The sequence below is a fragment of the Beauveria bassiana genome, assembly GCF_000280675.1.
Source record: "Beauveria bassiana ARSEF 2860 unplaced genomic scaffold BBA_S00001, whole genome shotgun sequence".
Lineage (NCBI taxonomy): Eukaryota > Fungi > Ascomycota > Sordariomycetes > Hypocreales > Cordycipitaceae > Beauveria > Beauveria bassiana.
Window position 1 is genome coordinate 1,193,413 of NW_007930836.1, and position 21,280 is coordinate 1,214,692.

General features: G+C 53.7%; 6 protein-coding genes across 6 annotated transcripts; 4 read left to right on the plus strand and 2 right to left on the minus strand.

The window, feature by feature from the left end:
* Positions 1 to 116: 116 nt before the first annotated feature.
* On the plus strand, positions 117 to 2,581 carry BBA_00390 (capsular associated protein; the record flags this gene model as incomplete). Its single annotated transcript, XM_008595487.1, has 2 exons — positions 117 to 165; positions 339 to 2,581. The coding sequence occupies 2 exons, from the start codon at positions 117 to 119 to the stop codon at positions 2,579 to 2,581; spliced, it is 2,292 nt and encodes a 763-aa protein (XP_008593709.1).
* A 5,838-nt stretch (positions 2,582 to 8,419) lies between these two features.
* BBA_00391 (uncharacterized protein) lies at positions 8,420 to 10,333 on the plus strand (the record flags this gene model as incomplete). Its single annotated transcript, XM_008595488.1, has 4 exons — positions 8,420 to 8,878; positions 8,989 to 9,647; positions 9,699 to 10,173; positions 10,238 to 10,333. 4 exons carry the CDS (start codon positions 8,420 to 8,422, stop codon positions 10,331 to 10,333), a joined length of 1,689 nt encoding a protein of 562 aa, XP_008593710.1.
* Positions 10,334 to 11,294: 961 nt separating this feature from the next.
* Positions 11,295 to 14,570, plus strand: BBA_00392 (signal transducer; the record flags this gene model as incomplete). Its single annotated transcript, XM_008595489.1, has 1 exon — positions 11,295 to 14,570. One exon carries the CDS (start codon positions 11,295 to 11,297, stop codon positions 14,568 to 14,570), a length of 3,276 nt encoding a protein of 1,091 aa, XP_008593711.1.
* Positions 14,571 to 15,194: 624 nt separating this feature from the next.
* On the minus strand, positions 15,195 to 15,533 carry BBA_00393 (uncharacterized protein; the record flags this gene model as incomplete). The annotated part of the gene is made up of 1 exon (XM_008595490.1): positions 15,195 to 15,533. One exon carries the CDS (start codon positions 15,531 to 15,533, stop codon positions 15,195 to 15,197), a length of 339 nt encoding a protein of 112 aa, XP_008593712.1.
* A 1,178-nt stretch (positions 15,534 to 16,711) lies between these two features.
* Positions 16,712 to 18,252, plus strand: BBA_00394 (3-deoxy-7-phosphoheptulonate synthase; the record flags this gene model as incomplete). The annotated part of the gene is made up of 2 exons (XM_008595491.1): positions 16,712 to 17,214; positions 17,274 to 18,252. 2 exons carry the CDS (start codon positions 16,712 to 16,714, stop codon positions 18,250 to 18,252), a joined length of 1,482 nt encoding a protein of 493 aa, XP_008593713.1.
* Positions 18,253 to 18,675: 423 nt separating this feature from the next.
* BBA_00395 (aldose 1-epimerase) lies at positions 18,676 to 19,838 on the minus strand (the record flags this gene model as incomplete). Its single annotated transcript, XM_008595492.1, has 3 exons — positions 18,676 to 19,050; positions 19,163 to 19,471; positions 19,584 to 19,838. 3 exons carry the CDS (start codon positions 19,836 to 19,838, stop codon positions 18,676 to 18,678), a joined length of 939 nt encoding a protein of 312 aa, XP_008593714.1.
* Between the last annotated feature and the right edge of the window lie 1,442 nt (positions 19,839 to 21,280).

The window sequence follows — 21,280 nt, forward strand, 5'->3', positions numbered from 1 at the left end:
ACGTGAACGTGTTGATCAATGGCTAACCGGCGTGGTGGTGGCATAGTTTTGGCTCTGGCCCGCACTTGTCGTCTACCAATACATCTCTTCGCGAGACTCGCTGCAAGATGCCCAATATGGCGATTCTGAAGACCCTTGGCACAGCGAGGTTCATGATTGGGTGGCGTGGGTCAACAGCGATAGGATGCGCCATCTAAGCCACTTTATCATTTCCCTCTCCTTTGCTGCAGCAGCGAGCACCGCGGCGAATCAATTCGCGCCATCATCCTACATGTGTATACCTCTACTCGACAGTCCTTCCTTGGTTTCATACTCGCAGGCTGGAATACTTCTGCTAGACATTGCCATTGCTATACTGTCCTGGCAGCAGCTGGTGTGGGGAAAACACATGGGAGAACGCATACACGGCATCTCAAAAGCCCTCGCACTAGTCGCTTTCTCCATGTTCACTTTTGATACACTTCGGTCTTTCTGGATATCTATGCAGGACACTAGCGGCGATGTCCCTTTTCTGTATAATCGCGACATCGTGATTGACGGCATAGCGCTGTCGATCCTCATGGTTTCGGCTTCCCTATGGATCTGCGATACAAACCTCACTGGACCAGTCGGTATCTCAACAGCCATTGCGGGTATCTGGCAGGCAACCGTAAATACGACTCGCTACGGTGATTGGGATTACCTTTTCCGGGCTCCCGTGCTACTCCCGCTGTTTGTTGTAACGACCACCACGATAGTATTTACATACGTGCAGCGTCTGAGGACTGTTGTGCACCTCCCGCGCGGATTGTTCAATTGGCTTGTCTTCCTGATTGCTTCCGTAGCCACTTTGCACGCTTTGTTGGCCGGCGTGCCTGTGTATGAGAACCGTCATCCCATCAACCAGCTACTATACGACAGCGAGATCGACTACAGACACTGGCTAGTCAAGGCCTCTACTAGTAGCACCTCCAGTACTGCCATCAGAATCTACGAGGACCGTCATGGGGGCCGCAAGGCGCCTCCGCAGTACAAGGAGTGGTATGCGCAACTCCGCCGCACCAAGATCAGAGACAATTTTCCACAAATCGACGAAGACCTCGAGCCATTCTGGCACCTAACTCCAAAGCAGCTACGCGAGGCTGTACAGGAGGCCACCCAGCTCCCTGACGTCGCAACAATCGTCATCAAGAATGGCGAGGCCTCAATTGGGCGCCATGACGAGGGCGGCGCCGGTAGGCAACTCCTCACGCGACTCGTACACATGGCCAATAACTTTTCATCAAACCTCCCCGACATGACTCTTCCCATCAACGTGGCTCGGACGCCTCGTAGCCTGCCAAAGTGGGAGTCAAGGTGGTCCTATAACCGCGCGTCAGAAAATGCCGCCACTGCTGATGTCATCGCGGGGAGATCTGTCCGCCCAGCCGAGATATCAGCTGCGCACGAGACACATGGCGAGCAGCAGGGGGTTATCGAAGATAGGGGAAATATAGGATCGGAAAATAAGAATGCCATGAAGGCGGGCGAATTTCGCGCCCTGCTCCGACAAGCCTGTCCGCCGAATTCCGCCTCCCGCGCGAATCCCTACTGGAACACGGCCGGATTTTGCAGACGCTGCGTCGGGGGTCATTCGAGCATGCAGCTCATGTCAGATTGGTACAAGTCGCTAGATTCGGTCTGCTCGCAGCCCGACCTCAAAAACCTACACGGATTCTACATGTCAGCTCCTGACGCGAGACCAGTGCAAAAGCTGTTACCCCTCTTCAGCCTCTACAAGACGGCGCACTTTGCAGACGTGTTGCTGCCGCTATGGCCCGAAGAGGCAGCTCCAGCTGAGGCGGGGGAAGATGAGAATGCCCCGGATAGGCCGTTTCTGGACCGATCTGACAATGTATCCTGGTCGGGCTCCATCGGCCAGAATATCATTACGCCAGAGTACTTGCGCGGCCACCACAAACTGCGCTTGCTGGGCCAGCTGACCAGGCCGCGCCCAACAGACAAGACGACGCTGATCAAGCCTATCATGGTTGACAAGGTGCGACAGTGGCTGTACGCCAAGCGTTGGACCGCGGCGGTGAATAGTAAACTGCCGCTTGACGTCGGCATCTCAGACTATACGGCATGCACAGGCCACAACTGTGACACGTTGAAGCAGCTTTTTGGCGAGGACTTTCACCGCCAGGTTGCAGGCGACGACGGCAGCAAAATCGTGCTGCTCTTGGACAATGACGATGGCCCTGCGCCGGACACGCTGCGCGCGCTGCGCACCGAGAGGATGCCCATTATTTCTACCATCTTCAAGACGTGGTATACCTCACGTCTCAGACCCTGGGTGCACTTTGCACCGCTCGATGTGCGGTATCAGGCGCTCCACACGACGCTCTCGTACTTTACCGTGCTCGAGGACCGCAGGGGCAGCGGCGTCATGGACTCCAGGGGCATAGCCCAGCAGGGCAAGTCTTGGGTGAAAGAGGCTCTCCGGGAGCGCGACCAGGAACTTTACCTCTCTCGCCTGCTCATGGAATGGGCGAGATTGATCGACGATAGACGCGATGAGCTTGGTGTAAGCACTGCGGCCGCTCCGGTAAAGCATGGTTAGATAATTTCATGCAAAGGGAGAGCAGCCAAGGGAAGAGACAAGGATTAAAGGGTCTCGGATAATAGAAATTTGACGCTTCTCCTGAAGCGCCCGCCGCAAAGCTCTGTGCGTTTTGAGGTCAGGGAAGCGAGGGCCGTGATCCAGGCAAGCCTGGTATATTTTTAGAATTGTCGCGGCGTATCATTCGAGCCCTGTCTGTGGTCGCCTCCGAGGCTAGGGACGCAAAAGCAACGCGATGAGTACTGTAAGTTGCGGGTGTAAAAGAGTATTGGGGACAAGATTGAATCGTCTGCGGAAAGAAACAACATGCTGTGGTCGCAAAGTTTCCAGTAATGCTAGCATTTGCGAGGCAGCTGAAGTGTCAACGCGGCAAGTGGCTTGTGTGGTGTGCACGCAACCCTGGCGAGGGTCATCGACGGCGATTGCCAAGCTGAGCTCGGTGCAGGGTGCAATGGGTGCGCGGAAGGCTTCCATTTCTCTCGTGCCCACTGCCGTGATGTTCCATGAAGGCTTCTTCCACAGCCAAGGCATGGTGGGGGGGACGGGAGCGCCACGTGGGTACGACGATAGCTATCCCTGCCACGAGCTAGCTAATAAACCCAAGCCGCATGCTGCATTAGGATACTGTTCCGTAATTAGCACAGAAGTCGGCTGTAGCTGAAGGCGTGGCACTGATAGGTTGTGAGCGCCAGGCGGGTAGAGGGCGGCGGTGTATGAGAGAATTAAAGTGCGTCTGTGTGGCCTGCCAGCCAACCATTCAAGAGAAGAATGAGGTATCAGCCAATGATCTAGAATTGAGCACAACGAAGAGGATTGGACGCCTTGTGTGGAGTGGCGTTGATGCCCAAGCCAGAGCCTGCAGGCTTTACATCATCTTACCAGGCTGGATCAGCAAACACGGTAGGTCGCCAGCCGAGACTGAACCATGTGGACATGGAACGGACTGGATGAACGAACTGGGAGTCAACCAAATCAGTTATACGACAGTGACAAGGCACCGCAATCTACAAATGAATAGTGTTAGCAAATGGCTCCCTTATCTCACCTCATGACGCGAGTAGATCTGGTCTTGAGTTGTCAGGGTAACGCGCGAGGATGGTCTACTCAGCGCTGATCTAAGTTGATGCGAGAGCGATAGTCTACAGTCGAGTTGCAGGTCGCAACAAAGACAACGGCCGCTTGCTTGTTCGACACGACTTGATAGTCTGAGCGCTCCTGACTCTGGTTCTGGTGGGCAGCGTCAGACGAAACGACCAGTCTTGGGGCCTGGCGTATCACAGCTCCTTCTCAGGAAGCGACCGCACTAGAGCGAAATCCGGCTTGCTCCCCACGGTCCACCGCAGTACAACGCGGTGCTAGTCTCTGGGTGAAACACACCACGCGTCAACCAGTGCTTCTGATATTGCTTAGTTCAAGCCACGGCGTGGATTATGGAAGGTTGTCAAAACGGGGAGGCGGGAGGATAGTCTAGGCCGGATATTATCCAGACTTGTTCAATAATTCGATAGGTGGAAGAATAATGGGTCGACGCGTCCAGTTCAATTGGCGATTAATCGGAAAGAAAGTCTCGGCGAGGTAAACGAGATTCATTGACGAGATGGGCCAGTGGCGTCGGGAACCAGGGTCAAGACTCAGGGGGGTGAGGTCGGTCAGTGAAGCCCGAGCTGCGGAGGGAAGCCAGACTTGCTTCGAAGAGTGCGGCCAGAGCCTCGGGCCAACTCACTTGTGTCATCGTTAAGTGTGCTGCCGCGTAGCGGTCGGTATTTTCTGCAGGGCACAAGCACGCGCATGCACAACCGTGGTTACAGATACTTGGCTGTTGCAGGGTGCCATCGGGGTCAAGATGCATCATAGGATGATGCGCTCAGAGCATGATTGGCTGGCCAGGGGTGCGGAAGACTTGCCCGTGACGATCCTTGTCAAGTTGTCACGGAGTCGAGCTAGCGATTGTGAAGCCTGTTGGTGGTTTCTTTCAATCGCCTTGTGGCTGCCAGGGGCGGAGTTGGCTTGTCCTGCAATCCCACATGCACCGCGGCGGCGAAGTAGCAGCTAATAAGTTATTACTTATTGGTTGCCACCTTGTAATAGAAGTGGTAAGAAGAGACAGGCGCGTGGAGCAAAGGCCCTCGCGCTCTACTCATACAGTAGCACCGACGAGCCTCGGTCGAAAGGCTGGTGGTTGAATGCGCAAACGGGGTAGCATCTGAACATGGGCGATAGCCGTATTGGCGGGGTACATTTATCATGATCAGCGGTTCGATGGCTAATGACAAAAACCTTTGCCCACCCCCGTGGTTTCATCGCTAAAGGCTGATTGATGCCTTTCTTTTTTTCTTTTTCTTTTTTTTTTGTTTTGCCACGATGCGCAGGTTATTGCCGGCGGATAGCCAACTGAACGTGTTGTTGGCGAGAAACGGTGTCAAGACGGACCCAAAACTCCAAAGTTGCGTCTGGCTGTCACACAGACGACAGGGGCCCTCGGACAATTTGAGATTGCATGCGTGTGCTTACCCTATAGTTATACTCGTTCGTAGGTTCGCTCGTGAGCTTCAGGAGCTCGGTACAACGGCCGTCCGTGTGCATTGGGATATGGCGTAGATATATGTCCACCTGAAAACATCTCGACAAGTAGTTAGTACGGAGTATCCGGTCTGGGTCAAGCAAAGAGGCTGTCGCCAACATACTGAGTACGAACAGCTCGTAATTGGATGAAAGCGTTGAATGGGGCGGCGAACTTTTAATGTGAGACACGTAGTGTCAAATTAGGAAGGAAGGGTTCTTCGGGCTCCTCCTTTCCTTCCCGAAAGCCATATGATTCGTAATCACAGTCAAACACCAGCTGCAGCCTCGGATCAACTTTTTGACAATGAGAAACACTGGAAGTCGAATAACACTGCCCCGCGTCAAAGAGCATCATTGAGCATCGTCAAATTGATTTTGGCCACGACTTGTGGCCCATGCGACTCCCGCACCAGCACACGCGATTCGGCGGCATCCAGAGGATCCATGCACGAGCTATCATACTCCATTCTAAGCCCGCATATTGCTCCGATGGGGCTGCCGCGATGCTCGAGATCTACGACGGCGTACCAGTAGCTGGCCGGGCCTGCAACAAGCTGCCTTGTTGTCAAAATGAGCGGCATCAGCCATCATGCAGGAATCGCCGCACCGCGCATCTTCAGACATTGGCAGCCCCAGGCTTCTTCCTGCACGGCACCCCGCTAGTCTCACCTACCTAGTCATTCCCCTAGCCTTCCAAAACAACGCATGCCACGCCAGAAGCACGAGCTAGGGCGAGCTAAATAGAACCCGCCTCTGGCTTTGCCTGCCACGGACGGCCTGCCACTTGGCACGAGCGATTGGTTCGCGGTAGCGCTATAACGGCGTAGGAAAAGCGCCGAGTGCTCTGTTCCTCGCGAACCCGTCCGGTATTGGAGCATACTAATAATGGCGGCGGAGGATAGGGCTACCAACGGGGACGTGATGCTCTAATACGCACAACTGTACTCCGTACGGAGTATTCCTTCGTAACTACGGATTAACTACTGATACAACACGTCGCTGGATGAGCGGGAGGGGTGTGCCTCGATGGGCTCTACTAGCCACGCCTCCTCCCGCACCGCTCGAACCACATGGGCATGGGCCATGGGCCGACCATCCATTCCGCCGGCAGTGAGGGTCTACCGGAGCCCTGTCACTGAGACGGCTGGCTGGTCATAGTCACGTCAATTTGCTTCGCGCTGACTGACTGACTGACTGACTGATGGACTGACTGACTAACCGACTGACTGATGAGATGGAGAGGACAACAGGCCACGAGCATCAAGCACGGGCTTCAAGTTCGAATCCCGCGCCTACTGCTTCAGGCCTGACTTTCAAGAACGGAACAGAAAAAGAAAACCACCATCAGCCGCGAAAGGCCCCCTGCGGGCGCGGAGAGAAGAGAGCGCCCGCTAACAAACATGGCAGCCCTGTCTGTCTGTCCTTGCTCGGCCTAAGCTGGACCTAAAACACCTGAGCAAAAGCCAACCCACACAACCACCCCAACCGACCCCAAGTCGTAGCCGTTTTCCCTAGATTCCCGACCAAAGCCGTTTCTTTGGGGGTGGTTGCGCCAAGCACACCTATAGCTAGCCACTGGCCACTGACGAGTCAACAAGAAGGAGGGCGAGGAGCTGAATCATGAGGGAGCCTGTACAGTGTACACCCAATCACCGACAACAACGTATACTAGCTATTGCGACCGCCACGTACGCCGACACAACTATGTCATCCCAGATTGCGCGTGGCTACCATTCCCCCTCCCAAGTCAGGGCGTCTCGACGAGTAACCTTCTCTGGCGTTGATTGCAGGAACCGGGCTAACGTCGCCCTGGTAGTAGTGGACATGCGGTCATACCAGTACACCCATACACACCCCCGTCCCAACACTGCTTCCTTCGGTCGGAAAGGCAAGGCAGGGTAGTTGTACGTGGGGACCTTGGCCAGAGGGTAGAGGTATTACCTACCGGATACGTGGTGTATTACTCCGTACAGCCAGACCGCCCGACCCCATCAGGGAGCTCCCCATTTTCAGGTGTATTACGTCCATGGTCATGGCCTCCCGAGGTCTGTCCCTGTGCCGTTGCTGGCGAGTCCCGTTCGGCCCTTGCGAAGCGCTCTAACTGGTCTCGTGGCTACCTAGCTCGGCGTCGTTGTTGCTGATCTGACTGGTTACCTTGTTATAGGCTCGCATATTCAAGTCTGATGGAAGCTTTGTCAATGCAAACAAATCGCCAACACAAGCATACATGCCGGCCGCTGTCGCACACAAACACTAGCACTTGTGTGCGCGCACTTGCTTCACTGCTCGGATATCGCTTCTCGGTTCCCTGCTGCTGCTTTCCACAACCCTCGCCCCATTCGGCCACCTCACACTGGTACTCCTCTCGCCGTTTGGCCTAGAGCTTCCTCTCAAACAAGACCAGGAGCCACTCCACCAGGCAGTTTGCCCAAAGAAGTAATGCTCTCGGCGGACAACATATTTGTCCTCCTCTCCTTGTCTTCCTCTCTCACCTGGAACGCTCCTTCATCTCTGTCGTTTTGTTTGCTTTCGAGCCCATCCGCCGAGGGCTGAGCGCTCACCTCGTCACTGTCAGACACCGTCCTGTACACATCCGGGCACGGCTATAGCAAATCACTTGGGATAGGGCCCGAAACTGTGCCAGGACGAGAATCTATAACTTGCAGCCCCCTTCTCAGGGCTTTGCCCCATAGATCGGACTCCTTGACAAACGTGTTCTCCCCTTTGCGCCCCATTCTGCCCCAGCCGCTTGTCGTTTCCGCCATCATCGCCGCCAAACAGTTGGCATTTCGTTAGCATTTGGTGGATGCTGGTGGGGTTTCGGGCATTACCATCCACCTCGGAGGCGCGCCACTTGAGAAAGAAAGCTTGCCATAATATTCGGTCCTGTTGTCGTCCTCCTCGTTCTTTTGCCAGAAGCCGGATTCTACTCTCGCGTGTGGACTCGATAGCAACAGTTCTACCCCTTGTTGCAACGAACGGTCGGGAGTTGATCTTCAACACCTCGTCAGCCATCACCAATTCTTCTTTACTCTCAAACGACACCTTCGCTACTTGAAGTAGTCACTTTATGACCGAAGCACAGTGTTAGCCATCTAGAAGTCTGATTTTTGGTTTCGAAAACCTCGGACATTTTCGTACAGGTCATTACTCTTCCAATCATGGGCCGCTGACGCCGCGCGGTTTGTATTGCTACTCGACGATATGCAATCGATTCAGAATATATCTGAATCCTCGAGTGAGAATTCCACCGCCAAACAGTCAGGAATGAATCCCATGGAGCCTCGAACTACGGAGCCATATTCCCAAACGCGTCCGGCCATTGACCCTGGGTCTTCCATTTCGCCTACATCACATCCTGCAATGATATCGCATCATGACGAAGCAACACCTCGGTACCATCACCGGCCTTCGACACCTGGTGCAGGCCCCGTACATCTATTACATTACGCAACTTCCGCCACGCCACTCCGAAACGATACCGCCTCTCCCATCTCAACACAGGCCACCGCGGCCACCTTGGTTTCTTCCGAGACCAACACAACATCGTACAGTGCCGACACCTCCCCCAGCCTGCATCAGTCTATTTTCTCTATTAAAGATGGAACCGACGTCTCTAACAACCGGCGCGCCAGTAGGAGACGTACCGGTCCTCTTTCCCAACAATCTAGAGAGCGGGCTGCATTGATCAGGAAGCTTGGTGCCTGTCGCGATTGCCGCCGTAGGAGAGTTGCTGTAAGTGGATTGGGGAAACTATCGTATTGCACAGTGAATTTCAGAGTGGTGTATCTTTGGTGGTGGAGAGGGCTTTGACTTGTGCTGTACTAACTTTGGTTCTTGAATAGTGTCAACCAAGTCATCACGACATGACATGGCAGGACCTTGTTAGCAAATTCGATCGATCCCATAGCCCTGCAATGCCAGAAGCGCCACCTTCTTTGTTGGGGGCTGAGGAGTCTACAAGCTCCGTGGTAACTATGCGGGAGTCTCAGGCGATGTATACATCGGAGACACAAGATATGGAGATTGAGGCTGGGCCGTCCACGTCACACCACCTTGGAAGCCGACTGTCGCTGAGCGACCCGCGGCTACGGACGCCTTTGCCATCAGGCCCAAGACTCGAGAAGTCTCTTTCATTGCCTGGCATCGAATCTTTCAAGAACGATATTCAGACTACAGCCAACAGAATGTTGTCAGCTACAAATCGCGGCCGATATCTCGACGTGCGAGCTCTGTTACTTGTATGGCAAGATGATGATGACGCAGCAAATGTACATGCTGCGACTCAAGAGCTAGCCGACGTGTTTGCAAAGCAGTACCGATTCGTGTTTCGTATACAGATGATACCTTCAAACGAGCGCGGATTTGCCAAAGATACTTGGAGGTGGCTGTCGAGAACACTAGACAGATTTGCGGAAGAGGAGGATCGGCGTGAAGTCTTGAAGATTGTGTACTATGCTGGGCATACATTTCTGGATGAGAATAGAGACATGTGTCTTGCTAGGTAAATTGCACCAAAGTTGACCCCCCCAACGGATTGTTCTGACCAAAATAGCTCTCGAGATGGCCAACAAGCATCGATTGTGAGGTGGAGCACGCTGCAACAGCCACTGGAACAGGCATCTTCCGATGTCTTGGTTATAATGGATGCTGCGTTTTATCCTTGCTCGAGGATTCTTCGTAAGCAGGGTGTTATGGAAATTCTGGGAGCATCTATTTCGGAGGATCATGCAGCTTCACTGGGTCGATGCACATTCACGAGGGCTTTGGCTGAGCAGCTTAGGATACGAGCTGGCCGCGCAAAACCTCTCTCGGTAGCTGAGCTACATGCTATTTTGCTGAGCGCGTACCCAAAGCTTGTCCAAGACCGCCACTCGGAAGCTGAAGGCATGCTGAGCTTTCCAACACCGTTTCACATGATGGTGAGCGGCAACTCAAGATTACCGTCAGTCTTTTTGAGTCCGATGCATCAGCACAGCGCGCACCGAAGCAGCTTTTCATTTGATAGCATGCCGCAAATCAGCCTCAACGTACGACTGACGGATGAGAATGTTGATATTGATAGCTGGAACGAATGGCTGCGACTGATTCCAGAGACTGCCAGAGATGTTCGAGTGGATGGCCCATTCAGGACTCCGTTCAGATGAAGTCGCATGCATTGACGACGACGACGACGACGACCACAAATGATACCCTGTCCCTTGTCGGTTTTTTTTTGGTCTGGTTTGATGATCAGGTTACACGGCTCATCATGTATAGTTAATTTTCATACCCATTTTGGGTTACCGCGACGGGATTTTCGCGCCTCTGGGTGATTGAGGGAATGTGGCGAGCAAACTTGTTGTGCGATGCAAACATTTGTCCGTGTATCGGACGAATGGGTCATGATAAGTTGCATTGTATGAAGGACAGTTTTGTTTCAAGCGCGGATTCTTGTGTAGGTATACCCTAAGGAGTACGGGCAAAAACAGAAGGCGGTGCGACGTGCCGCCGAAGGCACTGATAGATTTACTTACTAAGTGTCCCGAGGGATCATGTGCTAGACGGAGCTATAGAATCATATCGGTGGGAGCTGGAAATAAAGCAAATGCATGAGTATGGAGAAGATGCTGCAGGAACGGCTATAACATGATGCTTTTATTGGCAGGGGTCGAGGTGGACCCCAGACCAGTTGGCCCGACACACGATGTTGTTGCGTCAACGAAGATGAGCAGAAATGACAAACTGCAAGAAGCAATCGTATGTTGCAGTCATTATTAATGGTAGAACAACGTAAGTCGGATAAGTAATAATGAATTACGTGATATGCCCGCGATCCCTTGGGGTTCTCCGCGCTGCCGAGCCGAAGCGGGCCGATCCCGTTGCCGAGCAACGCAAGCTAAACAAGACCAATTTAGGCGACAACAAAGAGAAGCTATTACTGGGGCTACTTGACTAGGTAGAAGCTGCACGCGCAGGCCAAGCACACTTCCTAGATCACGCATCGCGACCACATGCCCTCGTGAAGAAACATTTGTTTATTTTTTTTTTCTTTTTTGCTTGGGTTCTTGCGTTGCTTTTTGATTTCTGCTGTTGTGCACAGCAACACAAGTATCAACAGCAGCCTTGCACGCTTTCGACTTACGTGCGTCGTTTGCTGCCCACAACGAGAATGGATTCGCCGCCGAAGCGGATGACGCGGGCCCGAGCAGCGGCCAAGGCCAATGCATCGACCGTGAAGACGACCAAGATCGTCACTGCAGCGGCCAGGGCCAAGACCGCTGGCTCCTCTACAGCTGCATCGTCCGCAGCGAGCACCGCGACTAAGAGAAAGACGCGCGCGGATGAACACGACGACTGCCACGAGGGTGAGGCCCGCGCACGCCGCCTACGAGGCCGTCCTAGCCGGGCTTCAGGCATCGTCGATGCACCTGCCTCTTCTCTGCGCGCCGAACCTATGAGGCCGACACGTACTACCCGCACAGTCAAGAAAACGCCCGCCGAACCGCTCAAGGAGGAGCCGAGCAAGCCTGCGCGCGGCCGTCCCAGGAGGAACACAGCCACGTCGACGGGCCAGCCCTCGATGAGGAGAGCATCCGCTGCTACACGTTCACGTGCCAGCACAGTGAGAAAAACCGCACCAGTCGCCCAGAAGAGTGTCAAATTTGACGAGCCGGACAAGGAAAACATGAGAGTGACCACCAGAAAGGACTCGGATCCCAACGGCTTGCACGCCGCCCCGCCCCGGCGACCCCCAACTCCAGCCAGCAAGGGCGCCAGAAACGCTGCCGCGCTCGAAAAGAAGCCTCTGAGCCCGAGAAAGGTCACGCAGATCCCGGTCCTGCGCAAGGACGACGAACTGGCCGGCGACGGGAGCCCTTGTAGGAATGGGGCAATCGAGCAAGTCGATCTGACTCCTATAAAGAGGATTGTTGAGCTACCCGTGCTCGAAAAAGACTCGGACTCTACAATTACCGTTAATACCGCCATTCTCGGCGCGCCAGAGGGTGCGACTATCGGATTCGGCTCGCCTCCGCGTCGACCACCAACATCGCCCAACAAAGGCACACTCAAGTCACCGGCGAAAAAGATGGGAGCGGTTCCTGTCCCAGGCTCGCCTACAAAATCGAATGCCTTCTCAATTGAGAATGACACAAAGACGGGAAATCTGTCATCAAAAAACACATTATTTCAAACACCAGCAAAGCGGCCGCCGTCGCCAATCAAGAGCATGGCTTTTCCCCCGACAAGTAAGCCACCGAGTAGCCAGAGCGCCTTCAAGGCCTCCCTGTTCCAGTCTCCTGCAAAGCGAGCGCCTTTGTATCTCCAGCCCGTGGTTGAGAGGCCAGCTGCCGCCGCCATTTGCGAGACGCCTGCGATGAAGCCCATTGCTGCATCCACGTCAATGCGCATCGACTCTCGTCGCCCTTCAGAGAAGCTTACTTGCGAAGAAGAATCACATCAAGGCTTTCCGGAGGAGCCCATCGAGGAAATCCAAGAGAATTCCGTAATGACATCCCGCTTCAACGGCCGACTATCAGACGTTGTGCCGCGTGACGACGAGGATGAGAAGATTGATACGGATGACTCAGTTGAACTCGTGCATACATTTTCCTTTTACGAGCAGGTTGATGGTGTTGTCCCCCCAAGGTTCGACCTGACCCCCGTTGGCCAGTCCTCAGGTTCTGTGGATAGCTCATTCGAAAACCCGGGGCCTGGTACCACTGGGCAGCCAGTAGCGGTACCACAAGGTCCTAACTTTCAGCTTCGAGCCAAAGATACGGACCCTTGTCACGAACAGACAACAATGTCTGATTCTGATTCTGAGGTGGACCTCGACGAGGATCCGTCTACTTTCACACCGAGCTTCAATAAGAACCGGCGATCTACCATGGGCCTCACGAGTCTGGCCCAGACGCTTGGCACTTGGCCCTCGGAAAGCCTTGCTCCAGCAAGCGAGGCCGAACAGCCAGCTTCTGGTCTTCCTCGTGCTTCGACGATTGTACCGGTCGCTGAGCCGTCACCTATGAAGACGAGCTTCTTTGAGGAGCAAATTCAGACCCAAGAGGTCGATACCCATGACGGTTGTGAGATTACAGATGGTGAAATTTCTGACCCATCATTTGATGAGGATATAGGAGTAACCGATGAAGACCTTGCCCTCGCACAGGAAGCTGAGGACCTGTCGCAATTACACGAGAGCCCTTGTGCTGAGCGGAGTGTCGCCAAGTCATTTTCCGACTCCCTGTCCGAAGCCAGCCAGGAGTATGGCGATGAGAATGACCTTCCTGTTGACCCAGCACTCAATGGCCCGCGCATGTGGCCGCCGACAACACCGGCACGGCCCGCCATGAGAAATTGCTCGACGACTACCAAGGTTCCCCTGAAACCGGCCGACGAGTCGAGCCCTACCAAGTCACGCCGCTTCAGCGCCTCACGTATCCCTAACAATGGCACCGGAAGCTTGCCAAAGAGCGCTACTGTGATCTCTTACTCTCCCGAGAAGACGCAGGGCTCCCACACCTTTGACATGGATGACGAACCGGCCACACCAGCTAGCAAGTGCGACATGTGGTCGAACATGGGATCGCCTGCTCGCACTCCCCGACGCAACACCGATTCGGGTCTCCTCCGTGGTGCTGTCGTATTCGTTGACGTTCACACCAGTGAAGGTGCCGATGCCAGCCTGATTTTCGTTGACCTGCTAACGCAGATGGGGGCCAAGTGTGTCAAGTCTTGGAGCTGGAACCCGGACAGCGCCTCAAATTCTGAGTCATCTTGCAATCGAATTGGCATCACCCACGTCGTCTTCAAGGATGGTGGCAAGAGAACGATGGAGAAGGTCAGAAGGTCAAATGGTGTTGTGCAGTGCGTCGGCGTTAGCTGGGTTCTCGACTGCGAAAAGGAGAATGAGTGGCTTGACGAGAACCCATACCTCATTGACACGGCCTTTGTGCCCCGCGGTGGTGCTCGCCGCAGAAAGAGTATGGAGCCCAAGGCCCTGGCTAACAAGAACGGTACTCTGGTCAGCACACCTGCGAAGCAGACTAGCTCCTACAATCGTCGCCAGAGCGGCATCTGGATACAGACACCGCCTGATCAGACTGCGGGCGAGGAACAGGGAGACGACATTGAGTGGTCCGAGTTTATCCTTACCCCAGTGCCAAAGACGCCTGCTCCGGAGACAATCTCTAGATATGCGACCGAGGGGCCCGAAACACCCTCGCAAGGCGAAGAAGACAGCCACATGTCACTCTCGCGGGAGGAGGTGCTTATGAGGACATGTCCACCAAAGTCGAGCGGCAACGGCATCTACGATCAATTGGGCGAGGGTGTATTGAGCCCGCACAAGGATGACAGGGTGCTCATGCGCCTGATGGCGGCTCGTCGTAAGAGCATGCAGTTTGCCCCTAAGATTGCTAGCCCGCTCTCCAAGTCTTGGTACTAGGCTGCGCGCAGCCAAGCCGCACGAGAGGGAGTTGATGTGAAAGACGGGGTGGTGGAAAGAAGAGCCAAGATTGAAGCATTGCTAGCATTTCAGCCACTCATTTTATTAAGATACCCCGATACAAACCAGGGTTTCGAGTCTAGGTACTCCTGGCGTGTTTTTTTTCCTGGATGATTTGCACTTTTTGCTGTCTTTTTTGTCTTTCTTAATTTTTGAGAGGGAGGGCGGGAGGTGGAAAGGCGAGGAGGCTATTTATTACTATGATGATGAGTGGTGGGAATGGCGTCGGCTGGGACGAAATGTACATGAGCAGAACACATATATATATATGCCTAGAACCTGAAATGGAGGACGGCGTCGAAGAATATATTTGCCTTGGCTATGAAGCTCTAAAGGTATATATCTGTCTTGTGATGGTGCTTGGTGTATGCAGCAGAAATGAGTTTCCGACTGAGCAAACAAACATACTATTGCATGTTGCTGCAAATGGATATTATGTCTATGAATCTGTGCGCCTGGAGATTCCTATTCCTCTGGCACCTGTTTCTTTTTTGCATTTCGTCTCTCGTCGTTTATTCATGCAGGCGAGGTCGATGCCATAATTTGCTGAAGTCTTCCTCCTCCTCACGCAGCAGCAATATATGCGCGCATCGCCTTGACGGCGTCACCCTCGTGACGCTTCAACAGCTCCGTCGCCTTTGGCTTGGGCAGCTCCAGCTCCTCGACGAGCAGCGCAACGTCGGCAGCGTCGACCTTGACATTTTTGTACGCGGCGGCACTGCTACTGCTACCACTGCCGCTGCCGCTGCCGCTACCGCCCTTGGTGGCCTTGTTGACGGCGGCGAGGTCGACGGTGGAGGAGGAGGCGGCGGCGTCGTCGTGGGAGTCGAGGTTGGCGAGGGCGGAGGCGGCTTTGCGGTCCTCGGCGGAGGAGGATACGGTGGAAGGCTGCTCGTCGGCCATGGTTGGAGGGAAAGTTTGGTGCGGGTTGAGATTGGGAGTATGAACGGTGGGGGAAAGGAAATTGTATGTGGTTGAGAGAAGAAAGGGCGCGCGCCGGCGGCGTGGATTTGCCTTGTGGAGAGGTGTTTTTGGAGAACTTATTGGCGGCGGGGCTCGATGGTGATGTCGGCCCGCCAGAGGCAGGCAACATTGAACTACCCAAAACGAAATGCGACTTGATGTATTCAGTACAACTGAAAAGGAAGTTTTTTTTTTTTTTTTTTCGGTGTACACCACTTTTGTAGACAGAACAATCGAGACAGACATAGGGATCAAGTGTGAAATAGACACTTGTCGTGCAGACGTTCGGCTAGTCTCGGTACGGCACTTACACACAACCATGTATGGCGCGAGACTTGCACCCTTGCAATGTGCGCAGCAGGTTGGAGGCAATCGGGATGAAACGGTAAAAGATCAAAATTTATGAGCGTAATAAACTTAAAAAGAACTTTATTTTTTTTTTTCCAAGACAACTAATCAGAAATCATTATGATTCCTTCAGCTGAGTTGCAACTTGTAGTCATCGAATAGCGCTCGAGCCTTGTAGAGGAGCACGTATTGTATCCTGAAACTGCACGGCCTTGTAGAAGGACTTAAATTGATTTAAAAAAAAAGATCTCGTTTGAGAAAATTTGCTGATGCTCAAAGTCGATAATATTGAGCAACCTTATGTTGTTGCACAGTGCTGACAGCAAATCGGCACAGTACGTTCACGTAATCTTGATTGGCCGTTCTCGGGACTATGCCGAAAAGAAAAAAAATGGCAGGGTCTGCGAGTGCCAGCTCAGGAAACAGCTCGTGAAGGAGTCATTCAGCTGCTTTACTCACCACTCTTTGTTCTGCGATACACTTGGCTCAGTTGCAGTCAATCCGTACGAGGTAATTTATTTTTTGGATACCCTTGGGCACTGCGCATCTTATAGCTTCATATCTCCCTGGCTAGCCATCTTGCATCAGGCCACACCTCCGGTGCGTCTTAAGCCGACTGAGATACTTCTGAGTCACTCTGCAGCATTGGCAAAACACAACGCCTCAACGCGCAACCGGCCCAAGACAACAAAAGGCACACATCTCACTCATCTCATTCTTCCCGTGCCTGACACACTCCAGTCCTTTGTTTTCTTTTTTCATCAACCACAATGACTTCTTCACCAAAACTCCCCGCACCTCTCGACGACGTCCCTGCCGCTGGCTGGACGCCCAATACTTGGCGCTCAAAACCGATCAAGCAGTCTCCCGCCTACCCCGATGAGGCCAAGTTGAAAAAGTCGGTCGCGGAGCTCGGCCGCATGCCGCCTCTGGTGCATCCGTCCGAGATCAACTCGCTCAAAGCTCACCTGCGCGACGTGGCCGAGGGCAACGCCTTTCTGCTGCAAGGCGGCGACTGCGCCGAGCTGTTTGACTACTGCCAGCAGGATGCCATTGAGTCCAAGATTAAGCTGCTGCTGCAGATGAGCGTAGTTCTCATCTGGGGCACCAATAAGCGCGTGGTCCGCATCGGTCGCATGGCTGGCCAGTACGCCAAACCCCGGTCCAGCCCTACCGAGATTGTCAATGGCAAGGAGATGCCCAGCTTCCGCGGGGACATTCTCAACGGGTACCACGAGGATGAGCGCGAGATTGACCCTAGTCGCCTTCTCAAGTGAGTTCGACACATCCGCAGTCTTGCGTCGGCATCATCAAGCTAACATGCTACCCCAGGGCTTATCACCACTCGGCGGCTACACTCAACTTTATTCGCTCCGCAATTGCATCTGGTATTGCTGACCTGCGCCATCCTTTTGACTGGGGCCTGGGACATGTTCGTGATCCGGTTCTGAAGGAAAAGTACTCTGAGATTGCTAGAAGCATCCAGCAGACCCTGCGCTTCCTTCACGTCATCAATGCTCGTCCGGATGAACTAGAGACTGTCGACATTTTCACTTCCCACGAGGGCCTGCTCCTTGAATATGAGGAGGCTCTGACCCGCCATCTGCGGAAGCCCGCTTCACACTCGCCCGGCGGCAGCAGAATTGCGACGCCCCTGACTCGCTCGCCACGCCTTGGGGCCGCAGAACCCAGCTCCTCCAACACGCAGGAATACTACGACACATCAGCCCATTTCCTGTGGATTGGTGACCGCACAAGACAGCTCGATCATGCCCACGTTGAGTTCTTTAGAGGCATTGCCAACCCCATTGGCATCAAGGTTGGGCCCAGCACTCCGACCGACGATCTTTTGGCTCTGCTGCGCACTCTCAACCCCCAACGCGAAGCTGGCAAGATTACCCTCATCACTCGCTACGGCGCCAGCAAGGTTGCCGATCTCCTGCCCAAGCACATTCGCGCTGTCGAGGACTCTGAATACCGCCGGTGCGTGGTCTGGCAATGCGACCCCATGCACGGCAACACCCTGTCGACCGGAACGGGCATCAAGACGCGCCGCTTCAACGACATTTACAAGGAGCTCCAAGAGTCGCTTCGCATCCACAAGGAGCAGGGCAGCTACTTGGGCGGCATGCACCTGGAGCTGACGGGCGACGCCGTCACAGAGTGCCTGGGTGGTAGCGAGGGCCTCGACGAGGACGACCTGTCTACCAACTATACTTCGTTTTGCGACCCCCGGTTGAACGAGAAGCAGGCCCTGGAGCTGGCTTTTCTAGTCGCTGATCACTTTTCCAGAGAGGGTAGGAAGAACTAGAGCTGGTCATTTGCTGCAGCACCTGTCATTGCTTGTGTGTCTACGAGGTTGTTTTGTATATAGATGGAGCCGCGACTGGGCGGAGCAAGAGATGGACAAGTACAAAAGGTGTCGACACCATGTCCCAAATAGTAACATTATTGAGTCGCATGACTTGATTGCTATCCAAAAAAGGCATCATATGAGAAGATGGGGGATGGGGTATGAGGATGAATCTATCACGGAACGACAGGATATGAATGGCATGGAAAATCAACAGAGATTCTTCTTTCTTTAGTTCATTACTTTGCTTGCGAGGTCAGTTGGTGTCTTGTAGTCCGTTTTGGGCAATTTCAATAGTCATGTCGTGCTCAATTAAAATTTCAGCATGCCGGCCATCTGCTATCCTACTTGCTCGCCCCTCTCTGCTCTCTGCTTTTTTTTTTACAGATGAATTGTCTGGGCGCCCTCAAAGGCGTCGCCCTTGTCGAGCTTTTGCCAGCCGCGCACGCTGCCGGCCTCGATGCAGACCATCTTCTTCCAGCCGTCCTTGGGCGCAAAGTCCGCCATGCCGGCCGCCTTGTCGACGTGCGGGTTCCAAACAACAACGTCGTCGAGGTTGTCGCGGACGATGCGCAGACGCGTGTCGCTGCCCTCGCGGAGCGTAATGGACTGCTTGGGCCCGCCGACGGGCGTGTATATGCTGTCGAGCTCGCCATCAACGGTGATGGGGCCGGCCTGCGTCTTGGCGGCCATGCCGGCGAGCTGATCGACGTAGGGTGCGTTTTCGAAGCCGTCAATGGAGACTTGCGCAATATCCTGAGAAAAATAGTTGATGCGTGTCAGTCCAAGTCATGCGAGGAGCAGGGGGGGGGGACAAGGAAGCATGATAGAATGTATGGGGGAAAATGGATATGTGGGCTGCGCTCACCTTGACGCGGAAATACGAGTGCAGGAGCGTCTGAAACTCAAAGGGTTCGTCGCCGTCGTTTGTAATGACAATGGTGGTGGTGAGGCTTTCGCGGGTGAGGGTGACGCTGTAAAGCAGGCCGAAGCGGTAGGGCCAGGCCTGCTTGTACTCGTCGGCGAGCGACTCGGACGAGAGGCCAAAGTCGAGCTTGACGTTGGAGCTGTCGCCCTCGCTGGTCGACTTGCCGAGAAACTCCCATCGCGAGTTGCGCGCGAAGCCGTGCTGGGGCAGTTTTTTTGTTTTTTCGCCGTTGCTGCCCGCGCCAAAGACCTATTTCCAGACATGATTATTTTTAGTCTTCTATCCTTTATCCCCCCACCTCCTTTCTTTTAGAAAAAAAAAAACTGCAAGTTTTCTCTCCTCATCTTTTACTGTAACTCACCGGAAAGACGAGCGGGATGCCGCCACGCACCGCCTTGGTGCCGTCGAGCTTGGCCGCCTCGCTCAACCACAGCTTCTCGTCGCCGGCGGCGTCCTTCCAGCTCAGCACAGTGGCGCCGTGCAGCAGGACGACGACGGACTCGCCCGTTGGCAGCTCGGCGGCGACGCGCTCGTTGCCGTGCGAGATGGTGACGGAGGCCTGCGGCGGTAGGCCCGGAGTGGTGGCGAGCGCCGAGGGCTTGTTTGGTCTGTCCATTATGATTGAGGGGGTTTGTGTGTTGTGTGGGGGGGAGTGAAAAAAAAAAAACAGAGGAAAGATGGAAAGGAAAAAGGATTTCTTCTGTATGGCAAAAGAAAAAGGAAAGAAAGGAGGAGGAAAATGAGGAAGAATGAAAAAAGATCGGTAATGGGGAAGAGTAAATGGATGAGCCAAGAGAAGAATCGCGCGCGGGCTAGTTAGGAGGAGGGGTTGTTGGACTCGGCGGGCTACCACGGTTTCGAGCGGCGGGGTCGCCGGGATGAACGGTTGCTTTTGCTTGCTGGAATTCGGTCAAGGCGTTGCGCGCTGGTGTTTGTTGTTTTCCCGATAAAAGTATGGCGGGGTATTTTCCTGCGTAAATATAGATAGATGTGCAGCAATGAGGATGCTGTGCTTGAAACACGCGATGTATTTATATGGCACAAGGCTGATGGTCAGTGATGGGATGACGCCGTGGAGGAGCGACAAACGGAGCAGAGAGAGCTTCTTGGTGAAGCTTTGGTGGGGGTGAGGGGTAATCTGAAAGCTTGTCAATGCGGAGTTGTTGCGACAGAGGTAAATCCCCCTTTCTACACTGTACGTGCAAAAGTCGAGTTGCTTTTTCAAGCTTTTCAAGCAAGATACTTTTACGTATTCTATTCTATACTCTGCTACTTGATAAGAGTTTTCACGAACCAAACATTGGTAGTTGGGCAGTTGGCATGCAACGCGCTTCCATTGGCTGACTTGATAGCTCGTTTCCTATAAGGGAAGAGAGAGATGTATTAAACAAGTTCGTCCTACACTAAATCAATTACCAGTCATTCAATCTCCTTTCTAATCCCAATTTACATGAGCAGGTTTGCCAGGCACTTCTCTACAGCAGACTTGCCAGCCAAAGCGCCTTGATACCTACCTTCCGAAAGGCGCCCCCACCAAGAAATCGAAAGACTTGATAATAAAAGCCACCTATCTATGCATAAATAGAATCCCCTGTCCCATGACTTTTATCCGGCATTCTCATTATATGCAGCTTCAGCATTTGGGAGGGTGAGGTATTCATCTAGCTCATTCACTTTACTCTCGGCCTACCAAGTTTATTCGCGACGAGTCAACTACAACAATCGCAGTTCTTGCACGATTCCGATGGCTGATCTACCAACAGCTCATCCACTCACCACCCACCCGCCCGCCGTCTTTGGCTCGAGCGCCGAACGAACCCGCCTCCCGAGATGGAGCAGAAATTGACAAACCAACTCCACTGCCTCATTTTGGCCCCTCCTGCATTTTCGAAATAAAAGTGGCTAGCACGCAAAGCAGCAAAGTCGGATCCTGGTCGGATCCTCACGAGAGCGAGGCATCATCTGGCTTTGGTTCCCGAGTGCCAGTTTTGTAGACTGGACGATTCGAACGGTTTGACGCATCATCCGAAAGCGCAGAGCTGACAGATCAAAGAAACG